This window comes from Dufourea novaeangliae, unplaced genomic scaffold, assembly GCF_001272555.1.
Source record: "Dufourea novaeangliae isolate 0120121106 unplaced genomic scaffold, ASM127255v1 scaffold262, whole genome shotgun sequence".
NCBI lineage: Eukaryota > Metazoa > Arthropoda > Insecta > Hymenoptera > Halictidae > Dufourea > Dufourea novaeangliae.
In genome coordinates this window covers 300,454-317,897 of record NW_015374137.1, presented here as the reverse complement: position 1 = coordinate 317,897, position 17,444 = coordinate 300,454, and the positions used below count along the sequence as shown (strand labels likewise).

The following is a 17,444-nucleotide window of genomic DNA, read 5'->3' as shown; positions in this document are numbered from 1 at the left end:
ATTACAGGACTAATTCTCAAGAGTAAATGACAACAAGTTATTTTTGTATGCCTAATTTTGATTTGGCAAATTGCAATTTATTCTTCTCGTATTATGTCTGGTGGTGTATTTTCTTTAGTTATGAAGCTGCTGTTGATTGTCTGGATATGTTGGCGGTGCTGTATTTTTTCACTTTGTTTCTTATCATTTTTACTTTCTTTTAACACTAGAACTACCACACCAGTCAAAATGACTGGTTTTACAATTTCATTTTAAAATTCCTACTTCATGTTACATTTTTTTTCCGCAATGATGTGATGACTTTTGCAACGATAACTAAAGGTGTAATATAATGAATGTTATTTTTGGTTTATTTATTCAGAATCAAAATAATTTTGTATCATGGCTACTTATACCAATACCAGTCATTTTGACTGGTACTTCTCAAAGTGGAAAAGTATCCTATAATCTGTTTACCGAACCCGAAATCGTTTATTAGATATTTAGAGAGATTTATCGATGTTTTGTTATGAAATTTTATCGCACACGGTGTGCGGCACACCACGTCGTATCTGGCGCCACAACATAAACATAAACATTAATAATAAAATTAAAAATAAGTCATCGATGCAGTTTCACGCGATCATTCTGTATACCATAGTCGTTGGAATAGGACCTAATTCTTTAATTATTATAATTATATTATTATAGTTATTATAGTTGTCATTATATAGTAGTTATAATTCCATAACATGGACTTCCTTTTGTAAGATAGTAATAAATCAATAAATATAAAAATATTCTATTATTACGTATTTTTTAAAGACCGGTCATTTTGACTGGTCTTGGTAGAAATAGCTTCGTCTTAACTGTTGGTAGTTCTAGTGTTAAAGGTGTATCCTTGTACATCGTTTAACACTACTAGATCTACCAAAACAGTCAAGGCGACAGGTTCATAAACTCTTGTAAAAAGGTTGTGACAGTGCATTTCACGAGATTGGTTGCAACGTTTGCTACAATATATAAATAAAAAGATTAATTAACTTATAAATCTGTATAGTTTCGTAGAACTGTCGTTTTTATAGATTTAACGGCAATAGGTTACACATTAATTGTCCGTAGTTCTAGTGTTAAAGGATACAACAATTATAATAGAAAAATTACATTATTTCGACGATGTGGAAAAAAGTGATTTATCCGCTTTTTCCGCTATTTTAAACATTCTGCATAGCAAAGTTTGTAACGACGAATGCTTCGGCATACGTATACATAGAGTGGCGATATGAAAGCATCTCGAGGATGCTGCGCCGCATTTTTGCGACTCCCAATGGAAAGGTAGGTACCACGACGGAAAGTGGGTTGCTCGTTGCACGCACCAGTGGCAAGGTGAACGTTCTCTGAAAAGATTTTCTCTCCGCAGTCTAACTGTATTGTTGCCCGCTCTCTGAGCCGTTGTTCACATGCCGCATCACCTTGGCGATAGAAATTACCCCTTATCAATTATCAAGGATCATTTTCATTCTTGTAATCACCTCATCCGAGCGCCGCTGGCGATACACTCGTGTGGATTAGAAAACTTTCCTCTTCTCACGGGAATCCTCTAAATTTCACTTTTCCTCGACGTTCTTATATCTTTAAATCGCGCGGATATCTTTGTTTCGAATTATTGCAGAATGTAGGACGCTGAGTTTCTATGGTGCCTCTCTGAATGAATAGAAACGGAAAATAGTTGAAAAAGATTCCTGACAACTCGTTGTAGACATCTGTTTAAACGGGTACCTATTTTGGTCTACCGCGTGAGTTTCATGCGCATGTCAGAATCTTAGTACATAATGTTTTTTTCTAATTACTTAATTGTACTTTTAACAATATTTATAAATTTTTTTTATTGCGAATAAATAGGTGTAAGATGTCTGTATGAAGGTACGAAGATTGATCGGTCTTCCAAATGGCTGCCGTGTTTTCTTCATTGCGATGTGACCGATTTCAATGAAATTTTGCATGGATATTCCGAAAAGATGTCAATCTCGTCCGTAACAAACGTATTAAAATATTTGCAAAATTCCTTCTATACTTAAATTAGTTTCCGAATTGAAGGCGAAAACGAGAACTTTTCTTTTTAACAAGACGCCATTTTGTTAAAAATTAACTTTAATGAAAGATTGCGAAATAAACGATAGCTACATTCTCAAGGAACAATATCTTTCTGTAACCATATGTTTCAGATTCCTACAAAAGTCGATATCATGGCAGCCAGTTGGAAGTACGCTCAATCTTCGTACCTCCATACAGACATTTTGCACCTATGTTTCCGCGATAAAACATTTATACATATTGTTAAAAATTCAATTAAATCATTAGAAAAAACTTTGTGAACTACACTTACTTTCATTGCCTACAAAAGGATCCGAAAAATGGGTAGGTATAAAGCTCACGCGCTAGACCAGAACATTCTCTTAACGCTCGTGTTCTGTTCGATAAACTATTGCATTAGTATTCCCTGAATTATATTGGGTTTGAATTGTAATCAAATTGAAGAAGTATATTTGCCTATTACTAGATTATGATATACATATGTACGTAAGCTATTGGTGTCGAATTAATACACAAATTTCTATAATAAAAAATATAATAAAGAATCACACATTGGCTTCGGGTCAAATTAACACTTACAGTGTACGCGGGGTTAAGCAAAATTGTGTATTGAATGGAGACAAAGAAAAGATACAAAAACAAATATTTTTACAAATGTTCTAAACAGGAGGTTCTGGTTTACACAAAAACTGATTAGTTAAGAAGAGAAGCAAGTTCGTCTTCATAGCTTTATGCAAAGTGAACCTTTATTTACATATTTCCATGACTATTACGTTGAAGATAATAGATTGATACCACAAATTTTTATTAATAATAGATGAAAATTACATACAGTGTTTTGCAAAATAATAATTTTAAATTCGCAATGTATTTATTTTTCAAAAATGAATTTTTTTATAAGTATGTACATAAATGATGTACCATGTACCTACACTCCCGTTCATAAACATTAGGAAACTCAACAAATATGCAGTAAATGTTACAAGGCATTATTAGGGAAATTGCTCAAAATCTGAAGTAAATATTGTTTATTTTGTGCTACTATGAAGTAATAAAAGTGATCTAGGATGTATCATTCTTACGAATCGTCATATTCTCTTCATACGGACCAGGTGTCCTAATACTTTTTAGCAGTAGTGTGTATTTTATGTAGGTCTATGTATATGATAAATGGTACGGTAACATTCAAAATATTTTTGTGATTATAAAACTATTCATCATAGTTGTCACGATTAAATACATACCTGCGCATGCATAATCTGTAAATATGTACGTAGGTACTTAAGAAGCTGATCGGGAATTTAATTTTGACCCTGAGATTGAAGATTATAACGTTTTTTCTTTCATATCTCTCTAACCTTATGAATAAAATTAAAGAAGGAGCACCTAACTTCTTAAAGACACGTCATTCTCTTTCAGAGATTGTACTACAACTCTACTTTGTCTATGCTGGACGCCGCGTTTTAAAAAAAATCAAATTTCTCGGAAGCTGAGGGTGATGACAAAAAACTGTTTACGGAATCGTATCCAGCACAAAAAAATCTATAAGAATCAGTATAATTGTTCTTTGGGACAAAGATCATGTTGACCAGTGTTATTTTTCAGTGAAAAGTGTAGCTGTGATCTTTTCCAGTTTCTAGAATAATCCTGCGCATCTAGTATTCTATTGTATAACTCATTCGCGAAGTATTTCTGTTGTTTAAAAGTACTACTTTCATGTCTAAACAAAAAACCATGAAATATGGAGAACCAGTCGGTCAGATTAAAACTGCGGTGTTCTTGGAGCAAATGCAAAAGTGTGCCGCCGATTTCTATCTACCGAGTGATGAAGGCACGCGAGCGCAAATCCACATCATCGCAATGGGAACCCGTTCTGTACTGTAATAGAAGGCTGACAGTGTGCACGTCGCCTAACGACGATGATTACCTGTCATAATGGTCCGCTAATTGATAGGCAGCTCGCAGAAGGGGGTTGGCAGGATTTCTAAAGAAAGCTTGTGGGAGCGACCGGTCCGTCGCGTCGTCTCCGTGGCAAATTGCAATACCCGATTTCTTCGTTCGTACCGCATGCGACGCGAAACCCGTTGATTTCCTTTTTTCTCATGAAATCCTTCCTGTTCTTTGCCAATTCACGTCGAACATAAGTAGGGAATGGAAATCCACATTGTTGGAATTTTAGGTAGATTTTAAATACATAACGTCACGAACACTAAAAAATTGTTTGGATGCAGTAAAGTAAAAAAAACAAACGAATAACATGGGAAAGTCTCTTTCGTTTTACATAATTTAAGTACGATTCGATATAATCATAGATATTTGAAAATTTAAACTTCATTTCGGAGAATATTTCAAGTAAATATACGAAAGCTTATGCAATTATTTTCACACAATGCTTCGACGATTTCTTCCGATACATAGTATAAACCGCTGCAGCAAATAAACAATTTTTTTAGAAAAACTAACTTTTGCAGACTTAATCTGAAGAAGTACAGACAAGTTTTTTTTTTCACTATTAAGAAACAGTCACACAATTTTGATTTTTTCGTTCCACCCTGGCATAGATATATGTATTATATGTAACACCTTCATTACATATTTTTAATAAGAAATTTGGTTACACAAAATTATATTCTTATTGCCCCCATAAAATATAGTCTTTACGTACTTAACTTTGAAACTCCATCTGTAATTGCTATTAGTTCTTAACAAATTCTATAAAACCCAGTATTATGAGCATAAACCAACTCACACATAAGAGTAACAGCCTAATCATATAAATTTTCGTCCATCACTTTCTTCGTTTATGCGCGATTTCTGTAACAGTGTTTCCCTCAAATTGCACGACTACAATACGTTCGGCGCTAACAGGAAGATCGGGGTTTGTTACAGCGAGCCAACAATTGCGAAAACCAGAAGCCAGGCTGAGCGATTCTACCTTTCATTGCGTTCACCGATATTCTAGAAAGTTGTCACTTCGTATGAAGTAAGCTCCTTCGGCGAGCCAATAGATGATCACAAATTAGGTTCTCGAAAGTAGCTGTACAACTTCCTTCCTATCGTCATTTACCAAATACGTATCCTATGTCGTTTCCTTATTTAATGACACGTTTAATGAGTACCCAGTCAGGTAGCAAATCAATGATCATTACCGTAACGTGAAATTGAATTAGCGTATCGCGGAGTTTAATACGCCCGTTGGTGGCATTTTTCTTGCACAAACACATAGCTACGAAGGTATCAAAGTATTATTTAGAAATCGCTAGAGGTATCAGTAACGAAACAGGCGAGTAAATGTCGATGGAAATTCTATAACACCGCGAGGACTGTTTGCTGTTGCTCTTTAATTAGAGCGTGTCACGGTAGCGTATTGCTTTGGTCGATCGTTATTGTTTATTATCATTGACTGTTAAATATAATTAAAGGACAGGCAATAATAGTAGCTCTGAGACAAATGGTCTTTGAAGAAGCAACCAAAGAGTATTCCTCGAAGTCTCGAAAGCTGTATAAAGATCGTCGCGGCAATCATCTGTTGATGCAACTTCTCTTCCTGGTCGCGACATCGGGTCGCGAGTGAAAGTAAACTCTCTTTATGTTATCGCACTATAACCTCGCCGGAACGATGGAAATCGAATACGAGCAACGATGCGATGGTACGCTCGATTAACCACCAAGATTTGAGATATCATCCTTGCGGATCCGGCGAGACTTCATTTTATAAGCTATCGGTATTTATGATCATGGCAAGACTAATGCTTTAAACTTTATCTAACGGGGACTCTGATTGTTCATAAAATGTATCATACACAAATCGACACAACGCAAAGTTTCCTCTACAAAGGACAGTAATTCTGTGAGAATGAGATCCCAATTTCACCTTTTCCTTCTACTTTGCCGTGTAGATAAAACATAAATATAAGTTCAATAGAACTACAAAAACAGTCAACATGATTGATCTGTAATTTCTTATAAATATTTATTGCATCAATTAATGACATTGTATTTTCTGAGATTTACAAAGTCTTCTAGTGCTATACGGGCTGATCCGCTTAAAACAGGCCACCTAAATATCTTCTCTATCTGTGATCATACGAGAAATATTTTTTACGTAGTTTAAATGGTTTCACGGGACGAATCGGATGGCGGAAAAAATTGTTTTATAACTGTCATTTTTTAATGGGTTTTTCAAGGTTACCCATGTTTTTTTACGTATATGCACATAATTTTTCTTGTTGTATGTTATAACCAATATTATTATGCATTCATCAGTGTATAATAGTATGACTTTGAAATGACCTTGAACTGTAAAGATGTTTAATTTACTTGTAAAAAATTTACTCTAAAAATCTTCAATTCAGTTATATAATTCTTTCCACCACCTGATTCGCCTCTTGAAACCATTTAAATTACATAGATACAGAAGATATTTAAGCGGCCTGTTTTAGGCGGAACACCCTGTATATATGTGAATAAATTTTGTAATCTATTAATATAGTGGACTCTTGATATATTGCCGCTTGATATATTACCACATGAGGCACTTCCCCTCCACACGTATTTACATTCACGCGCACGAATTCGCTATGTCACCACATTGCATACGCTGTCCCTACTATTAATGCTCGTCTTGAAATAAATTGTAAGAGACGGAAGAACAGTGAACAAAATTCGTCAGAATGTAATACTGAGACATTTGTTGTTAAACTGAAATTTTGGATAATATTAAGTGTTGTTAAAGAAAATATGTATTATCTTTGTAGGATACGAGCGAGACGAAGGAGACGCAACAAAGTCTAGCAGAGCAAATGCCAACAAAAAAGGAGATTGAGCCAGATACCAAGGTCATAAAAGTACAAAAAGAAGATGAAAATAATTCGAAGTCGGACAACGACAGTGGCGACAATGACGACGAAGAAGATGACTACGATGACGACGAGTTCCCTCCTGTGCACATTAAACTACCCCTTCAGTTCGATTTTGACGAAATTGCGGGCGTAAGTTTATTTAAATTATTATAATTTACAGCGTAACGAACAAGGTCTGATCACAAAATTCAGGATTTAACCTATAAATCATTTATTATTAATATTAACAATAATTGCTTATGATCGCCTTTCAAGTAATTGGTTTGGGGGTTCCTTAAACCTTCTGGATTGGAACAACTATTATAATATCAACTGAACAGATCAAGATTTCGTGTGAAGTATTAACGAAATATAATCTATATTTTTTCAGACTTTGATTCAAGAAGCACGCAGCAGAGTTTCTTGTGTGGTAGAAAGGCGAAGAGCTGATCAAGTAATGGACGGTGCTAACAATAATAATGTGGAGAACAATACCGATTCTCGTTATCAGAGACTCAGTGGTGAACGCGTTGCTATTCTCTGCGAATCTGGAAATCCTCATCAGCAGTATGTATCTTATTCTAACTACATTACCTTTATATCTATTAGATCCCCTAGACAGGTGTGTTGTTTTAGGCGTAAGAATATTATAGCATTTATGGACTACTAGGAAAAGTACTCTTCTCTTATAGTACCATCGTTTAGACAACAGGTTTATTCAAAACAGTGATCACTATTGTCTCAATCAGGAGCTGCATATAGGGTGGGCTGGATATAAACAGTTTACGGTTATGTTAATTATTCCTGTTATTTTTAGAGATATCAGAAAAGTGTATTCACAGAAGTTTTTTAGTATGGAGAGGTCTATTACTTAGCAGTCAAAGTTAATTATGTTCTTTTATTAATGATATTAAAATAGTATGGAATAAAAATCCTTTCTTTTACATAAATCGATTCTTTTAAACATGCTGCCTAATAAAGTATTAAGGTATTATGTGAAAAAATGAATAATTCGTGATATATTTTAGTAGCAAATGTCTAGCTTGGTTAACATCGTTTACCTATTACGTGTCTCCCGCGAGACAAGAAGCAATGAAATTTCCACCAATATTCATTCCACTAATAAAAACAGTATTAGATACATATCGCTTTCTATGATGAGATATGCGTGTTAAACGCAACACCGTATGTGCTCTGGCCTGGGCGTGCTGGGCGACAGAGTAGGGTACGCGCACGCGTGTGAGAAATACGTGTGACCAAGGGGCGTGGCTTCCGTGCAGATAACGGTAGTGCGGGAATTGAATGCCTACTGTATAGGAAAAAGTTCAGAATGATAGCCTTGACAACATATTTCAAGATCATTTCAATCAAAGGGTGGCTCCCTTATTCTGTATAATTACCAAAATTTTTTCACTGCATTATATTCTACTCATCATGAGGATAAAAAGTCTGAATCGAACCATAGATCGGAATTGATCTCTAGACGAATTGATTTATTCTTACAGACAACAAGAGCAAGAAATGCTGACCCCAATCATTATTCCCTTGGGAACCATTCAAGTACCCCTTCAATCTCAGGAGCCAAACCCAGGCTACAATCAGTACCAAGTGCACACTCAATATCAAGTTCCTGACATGCAGCAGTTGCCCCTTAGCGACCCGCGTGGGTTGAACCATATCCCACCTGGTGTTCTTCCTCCTGAACTGCGAAATCTTCCTCAAGTGAACATTGAAATAAGGCCACCACGAATGGGACCGCAGACACCTATGATGGGACCGCAAAATCCTGCCATGGGACCCCAAGTGAGTTTATTTTTCATGTAAAATAAGGAGTGGGTTAGGTGAGTAATTCAAACAATGTAATTATCTTTCGAATGTGATTCTTAAACATGACTTTGTTTTCTGAGGGTTAAAGATTCAGCTGATGAATTAAGTATCGGAATTGTATTTTATTCTCGAGAAGAACTTGGTTCATCAAGTGAGTATTTAACACTCAGAAAACAAAGTCATACTTGAGAATCACTTTCGAAAAATAATTATATTCTTTGAAATAAAATTACGAAATGCTTCTAGTAATATCATATTTGCCTCCTTGAAGTTGATGGTAAAAAAAAATGTTACATGTCAGACGTAGTATTGCCCGCAATTGTGAAATTAAATATCTCCTAAACTAATGGTTTTTGGCATAAATAGCTTAACAATTTTATTATAAGGTATGACAAATTGAAATTATCAAAATTGAATTTTGGAAACAAAAACAAATATGACCTACGCCTCTCATATGTCATCTACGCGACCAGCTACAAGAAAAAACTACTCACATCACATTATTTCCCCCTCGAAACTATTCAACTTTTTTTGAAACATTTCTTGGAATCATCAACGGTTTCGTAGATATTCGAGGGGATCGATTTAAATAATGCTAAACTTTTCGACTGGCAAAGCATCGGTATTTCCAATTTTTACTGTAATTATTTTGTGTTCAGATCATAGATGGACAAACTCATTATCTCGATCAAAAGTTTCGAATAACGAATAAAAGATAAAAAAAGTATTTTGTCATTTTTAATTGTTTAAACGTGAAAATGTCAATTTTTATAATAAAATACTTCTTTATGAATGAATCGACATTTGTCGAACAATTATTCAATCTCATTAGCTGTTTAAAGCTCAGAACGACACCTTTAGATACTGCTGCTTTTCACTGTGTATTATTCGAATAAAATTCCCAACTTTGGTTCAGATTGAAGTGCGCCGAATTCCCATCGAGCTGCGCCACTTCCCGGTGAATTCCATAAGAGCCATGCAACCACCGATGCCCCAAGGATCACAGATGATGTACCAACAAGTTGAGCAAACGCCTGGAGTATACGGTCAAGAACAAGGTTCAATTATGATGCCACCACCTGCGCCACAACAAGAGGCTCAAGTACACGAACAAAGAGTTATTCCTCACATGATGATCCCACAAACCGAACAGCGACCACCTCAAATGCAGCCTCAAATGCAACCTCAGATGCAACCTCAGATGCAACCTCAGATGCAACCTCAGATGCATCCCCAGGTACAACTTCAGATGCAACCTCATTCTCAACCACAGGCACAGCTTCAAATTCCTGAGAAACTGCGACCTCCCTTCCAAGGAATTCCATTCGAAATTCGAAGGATTATTCAGGAAGTACCGTTAGAGATCAAGAATATCATTGAACATATCACTGGCGAAACCAGACAGGTTCCTGTGCAAGTACCGGAAGGTGCACGCCGTGAGGTAATTTAGTTTAATTACCTACTTGATATCAAAACGATCGCATTAGCAAGTTTTAGACCACATAAGAATTAAAACGAAATATAATTGGCAATTTTTTACACTATTACTTCGAACCTGATAATTTCATTTTGGGGAAAAATTATTAAGTTTAAAGCGTTGAGCAAGTTATATGATTTTGTAATTGTGTTAATATACGATTAGTTTATTACGGTGCTTGAAATCGAAAAGTAAATTTGTTTAACGTTATATATTTGCGATAAGAAATTTCCCACATTCTGAGTTAATAGGGAGATTATTATTCGAGCAAGTCATTTTCTTAATTTACATATTTTACTGGTTGTTTAATTTAAGAAACTTGAATTGTATTTAGCTGCTTGAAATTTTTATTTTCTATCCCACATATTATAACATAAGAATATATCATATTTATTAGATTCATAATAGAGACATTTTTAATAACAACATACCATGCACTTTTGCTAATTTTATAGAACCTTTTATTTACTTTACATTTATCTAATCCTGTAAGTTTAGTCTAGTTACGTGCAAAATCGGTTGCATTTTTAGTGCATTTTTAAAGCATTCAAATAGGTGACTATGCTAATGATAAAGGTTCGTACATTAGAGATGTTTTAAGATTGAATTTTTAAACCAGTTACAATGAAAACATTTTCGCTTGTAAAACTCGTGACATCGTGCACTTAAAATAAACTTGTTAAAACCGATACGAATGGTCACGTTATAAATGGTAAATATCGTTGTAAATTCACTGACCTGTTTTTCATTCGTAAGAATATTATTATTATTATTAATATTAAGAATATTATTATTAATATTGTATTATTATTAATATTATTATTACATCCTTCAATTTATTATGTTTTTAGAACATTCAAGAGTTCAAACCGTTTCCGGAAGGAGCACAGCACATTCCTCTAGGTCTTCCACTTCCGGTAGAGGTCCGAAATCTATTGGAGCATGGAAATATCGAGGGTCGTCAGAGGTCGGATGGGTCTAACGAACAACAAGAAGCTAAACCTTTCCCTGGACCGGAAGACGACAGCGAGGAGGAAAAGAACTTCCCTGTACCTGCGGGAATCCGTAATATAATTCACCAGGTATGTACTAATTAACCCAAAAACACCACACCCTACTTTAGTATACGTAAACACTACACTAGTACGAGTTAGGATTTCTAATTCTTGACAATTACGAACTTGAAGAGAGAAAAAGCAAATTGGTCTAAGGCCTGGTCTAAGGCGCTGCTTTAAGGTACCAGTCTCTTCGGAGACACGTGGGTTCGAATCCCACCGCTGCCAGTATTTTTATTCTTAATTTTAATTTGTATTACATTGTACGTAAATGAAGCAATATTGTTTATGTAATTCATTTTTGTTCCTGACTTTATTTAAACTTTATTTGTGTCTCTCAAGAGGATATCGTTTGCCACAAATACGAATAGGGAGAGCTTACTTGAAAATTCATTATATGTACTTTAAATCAAAATCTATAAGAAATCGAAAAAAAAGGTAGATAAAGAAAGTAGATATTCTAATTATAATTACATAAACCAGATAAATAGAATGATTTAAAATAACTTGTGTTCTTAATGGTTCGTATTTCCAGGTCGTAGAAGGAAATGCTTTCCCAGTGCCAAGATTCACATTGCCGTTAAGACCGGTAGAATCTTTGGAAATACCCGTTGAAGCTCGTGCTGAAGTAACTGACGGTCAAAATTCACAACAAGAATCAGAACACCGATCACAGGAACAGCAGCAAACTCATATGATGATGCAACAACAACAGCAGCAGCAAATGCAACAACAACAACAACAAGAACCAGAAGAAGAAAGCCGTCCGCACTGTGAGTATTGTATATAAAAAAGTTAAACAATATAAAAAAGTGTTACATTAAACATTTACGTACAAATATTTAGTTTATATTCCTATTTAATTTTTCACATACTACTTTTCAAGTACTAAGAAGGGATGCTAATGAAGTGATACACGTAGGCTTTTCTGTAGCTTTGCTCAATTGTTTGTGGGACCAGTCTAAGAATTTTGCCGTACTTGGTTCGTGCTACTTTTAGATTTTAAAGGAGAAACCACCCTTCCTATCCGAAGCGTCCCTTTTACTTATTCGCTTGTAACTAGTAAGTTACAAAAGATTTTGAAAAAAGTTTAGATAAATTTTATATCGTTTCTAGAAGTCCGTATATCGGTATGGAAAAGTTTTCGAAAAGAAAAACGATTGCACCCATATTATGAGCCAAGGTCTTGCACTCTCAGACTCGAGCGCCAAATAATCAACAGCCGTGCATGTTTGCTGCACGACCCACTACCTGGCCGTGTACGTTACAAAAATATCGGCATTTTTTTAATGGATAGTGGTCAACATTTTAACTTCATTTTCATACATTAGTTATTATTTGAAATTACAAAATGGTGGAGTTATGCAACATTGTCTACCGTCCTGTCAGGGAGGTCTTTGTCAGCTGGTACCCAGCAGAGATCTCCAGAACTGTATATCCGATGAATATCAAATTTTGACACATTATTTCTTATAGAATTATCTATAATGTAGGATACAATTTTTTGGTCAATTTAATTTGTTGAATTTTCATGAATTTTCAAAGTTGATATTTTTCAGTGTAAACATTTTTTCTTTATAAAGCTACCTGTTTTTTATTGTTCTAAATTATCCAAAAATCGTACGCTACATTGTAGGCAATTTTATAAGAACTAATATTTTCAGATTTGAAGTTAATTGGATGTATTGTTTCGGAGATCTGCTGGGTACTATCTGACAAGGTCTTGCCAGACATGACGGTAGACAATGTTGTATAACTACACCACGTTAAAATATTACCTAACATCCCCTAAAGAGGTCCTCATACATTACTCAACAATCGCCAAAGAAAAGCATTTTTTAAACTTATCTTTTTTAGATGTACAAAGTGGTGTACTTCCTTAAATCACGTGATTTTTATTTGTTTAATAGTGGATTACTGAAAATGTTGACTTTAAAGAGACGAGTTTTTCTATTCACAGATGTGCAGCCCCGTTCCGTGCGTTCCATTCCGGAGGCCTTCACCCACCGCCGCGAGAAACGCGTCCGTCGTTGCGCATGTGATTGCGCTTGTTAATTGCATCTCCAGCATACCGGATCGAATATCTCGTCGTACCCGGCCGAACGGATTGTCCTAAAAAGAGAAATGTCCACCCAGAAGAACGTCAGACGAGTTTCCGCAGCCCGACAGGACACTTTGTATTTTTTCTTTTAAATTTCACATTTTTATGAACTTTCACTGCAAACTTACGAGCAGGTACCAAGAAATCCAATGACATAGGGATAGGAAGTCGCAGAGATTAAAAGCGTTTCTTTAAGTTCGTAGTATTTACCACACTCGTAGAACAACGGAATCGAATATTTGTTTTATTTAGGTTAATCGTACTGCTTTGATAAAAAAAAAAATAAAGTAATAAAAAGACACTGCATGGCTTTAATGTCATCGTAAAATGTAGAAATTTGTATCGAATGTTAGACTGCCTAAGTAGTGGCGAGGAGACTTATTGATATCAGTGACATTCTATGAGCTAATATGCCTGCATCGGCGTGGGCGGATTAATTTTATTATTACATTTTTTTGGCGTGATAACAATTGTATAGATGGAGAAAAGGGAGGATAGAGATAAATCTGTGATCGTTTCTTCCGCTCACGATGAAAAAATCGTTTTCTATACGATTACGGATAGGCTCGTTTGAAATTGAATAAATTCGAATGATAGAATATTGTATGGCATTGCATTAATAGTAATATTTTTCATCGACTTTAATCGGTTTGACATTTAAGTGAAAATAAAGTTTGATAATTCGTTTGTAACAGTCAATCGAATTCAGTCTCAGTGTATATTCGTATAGCTTTGAACTGTACTTACAAATACGATTTTGACCAGCCCTTTTGCATCTGCTACTCTAAATTGTTTAAGGTATGAACATTCTATTATCTTGTATTATTGTATTACTTACATATACATATATATTTTCATGACAATTAATAAAGCGACAAGATTATTGGTTAGACTCGATATCTTCGGAACGTATTCTATTTATTTTCCATTCAGCTCATTAACTTTTAACATGATATAATTTTGTAATAAAACAGGCATAAATAACGTTTCTCATATTAAAACTAATAATATGTATTTGATAAACTTCTTATATATCAGTAAAATAATAACTTCGAAGATATTAATTCTAGAAGCATTTTCAAAATTCGATTTTATACTTATTCGATGAATAACTTATCCTATTCGATGAGAAACGAATAAATGAATTTATTCCATGAGAATATACCCAACGATTAGAGATACTTTTTTTATTCCCACAGCGTTTCATCCGTAACGTCGAATAAAGTTTACATCTGTATCTGTATCTATTCGATCGTTTACTCGAAGCTCAAATAACTTTGTCGAGCGTCTTTTAGTCAAAGCCTGATCTCCAAACCTCGGACTGCGAAACAAACGAGGGAGTGCACTCCCGACTGCACACTACATACAATGTAAGTATTTGGAAATAACTTCGAATATTACTTCCATATTACAATAGTCTTAATCAGAGCGTTGCGTTAATACATGAAGAAATAAACTGGTTATTCAACTCATTGTGCAGCGTCAAATTGACGGGTATCTTTCATAGTTATCTGAGAAATTATTACTCAAGCAGAACTTTCAAATGTGTCTTTGAATTCATCTTAAAATCGTTCATAACACGACATTAATAAAAATATATAGATTCGTTTAAAAACATTATATTGTTATTACAATCTCTGTAAATAACAATAAAAAAAATTCAAACATTCTATTAAGTTTACTCCATTAAATAAAACAATTTTTATATAAAACATTTTTTCGTATTCGTAATAGTTAGATTAATATAATAGCATATATACATTTATACCAGGCGTACTTGTATACATTGTATACATATGATTCAAACTGCCATTCAGGCCGGGCGAGAAAAGCAGAACATTCTTCCTTGCTAGCAAAACCGGGGCAATAATGTATGTGTGCATAAATTAGAAATACAATCCCATGACGATTTCTGAAAAAGAAAATTCGCTAAAAAAAAGTACCACTCTTAAGGTGGGCAACATTAATCATTTAAGATTACTAAATTGTCGGGAGAATGTTGAAAACCGCGGGAAGTGCTTATTGTTCGCTACACTATTTTACTAAATATCTAATGAAGAAACTCCCGTGCACCTTGGTCTCATACTACGGAACACAATTGCTTTATGGTTCCGATGGTACCGGAATGGTTTTAGGCATCCGATAGATCGCACGACTAAGCCAGACGCGACCAATCTGTATCGCAATACTAATTAAAAAAATAATAACTTCAATCGCGCTTAGTCATTATCGCAACACTATTTTGAAATATAAAAACAATCTTAAAGGAAACACGGTCTGATTTTTCGCAACACTATTCTCTAAGCAACTACGATGATCTGTATTGAAAATTTACAATTCCATGCAAACCGTGATCTCGTCTCATCCGCAAAACTAATTCAAACCACGATTTACCCAATATTGCTGGTGGTTGGGCCGATCTGTCGACCAGAATACAAACTACTACGACTACAACTACAGGCGAGTACAGTGACAAAGTAGTAACAGAATGACTCCCCATCCGAAGATGCGGAGCCATTGGTAGTTGCCCTTTTCAATGACACAATTTGTGTCGGGCCTCTTCGACATATAGCCTCTTCTTTTCTTCGGCAGTCCACCCACCTGAAACCCTCAAGCTGCTCGGTGGTGGACGACCAACAACTCCAAGAGTCTGTATGATCGTGCCACGAATGCAATCGAGCAGGTCGTTCGTTTCGACAATCCTATCCTTCCGACCGCGACCGCGACGACGATCCCCTTGGGGTTCGCCGAATTTGAAGAATCGAAATCGAAATCGGAAGCAAACAGCATGCTCCGTCTGGACCAGTTTCGAATCGACGCTACAAATTATCCCGGTAGCAGGATTATCACGCGAAACCTACGCGAGCCTACCCGATCAGAGAATGTGATAGCCTGCCCCGGCCCCTGCCTACTTACAGTCTAATCGTACACATTCACACACAAGAAAATATGCTACCTGCCTACCTAGCCTTATATTTAAAAAGAAATGGCAAAAGACAAATTCTCACCAACACACAACACTCCACGGTTCTCAAACATACGCCCGGGTACAAATCAACCTAAGACCTAGGAATAACGTCCCGGGACGTCTCCGACACCCGAGCGCGACTTTTAACATGCACACTCTAATAGGTACGTACCATTTTTCTGAAATCGACTGGCAAAGGCTAGCATCCATTGCGAGAATAGAAAAATTGTTTAAACAATATACGTATACTTGGTGTACTTTATATCGATTATGAGTTAATTTTCTCGTCTGATAGCGAGAGACACGAAACCAGTACATATTCCATGGAAATTTTATTATAAGCATTATATAAAGCAAAGGTATATGTACGACCGATACCGGAGTTGTGAGAAATTGTTCCAAGGAACAACTACACATGAAATGTTAATTGATAGAAATCTAACCGACGCAATTCCATTGCGTAACAACCACACACACACACAAGTGGAAAATACGTCGTGTACGGTAAATTAACGCATTGCCAGTCGCATACACATGTCATTGTTATTATATATGAAATCAAATCATCGTTCCCCGCTGCTCTCGCCCAATCAAGTAGCACCTGGGCACGTGAAAGGGTTTGAGCAACGAACACGGAATAATTATCCTGAAAATCCTGACTAAAACAATTATTAATTTCTGCTCTTCTAACGGTCTAATATGTTCTCATTGGTTCTCACTTCGTTTGCAACAACCATGACTCGACTTTGTATTAACAAGTAAGAAGATCCTAATGTAAATTCATTTTTAACGACAAAAAGACTCTACACCATGATTATGTAATAAGATATTTGACTCTATACATTGAACAACCCTCGGGCGATTCCGTCGTCAAAGTCAATGTAAGACACATAACATAAGTGTAACAAATCATGTCACTTTGACTCAGACATCTACCCGTCGCGAAATGCCTTCTTGTACATGGTCTGTAAGATTACATTTATCCAGAATTTTACATTCTAGCTCAATCCATGTATATCAAAATGCATGATTTAATTTTTATGGCTGTCTTTGAGAAACGTGATAATACGTACTTCTGATATAATTCAATACGCATTGTTAG

The 17,444-nt window shown here is 35.5% G+C and overlaps 1 protein-coding gene across 1 annotated transcript in view; it reads left to right on the top strand.

Moving 5' to 3' along the window:
- LOC107191264 (putative uncharacterized protein DDB_G0271606) overlaps positions 1 to 13,862 on the top strand; it is a 28,666-nt gene extending 14,804 nt beyond the window's left edge. The window contains exons 3-9 of the mRNA XM_015580254.1: positions 6,831 to 7,064; positions 7,306 to 7,481; positions 8,420 to 8,717; positions 9,658 to 10,182; positions 11,070 to 11,300; positions 11,809 to 12,046; positions 13,234 to 13,862. Coding sequence (XP_015435740.1) covers positions 6,831 to 7,064; positions 7,306 to 7,481; positions 8,420 to 8,717; positions 9,658 to 10,182; positions 11,070 to 11,300; positions 11,809 to 12,046; positions 13,234 to 13,328 — 1,797 coding nt within the window. The 3' untranslated portion in view covers positions 13,329 to 13,862. The remainder of the gene's footprint in view (positions 1 to 6,830; positions 7,065 to 7,305; positions 7,482 to 8,419; positions 8,718 to 9,657; positions 10,183 to 11,069; positions 11,301 to 11,808; positions 12,047 to 13,233) is intronic.
- The last annotated feature ends 3,582 nt before the right edge of the window (positions 13,863 to 17,444 follow it).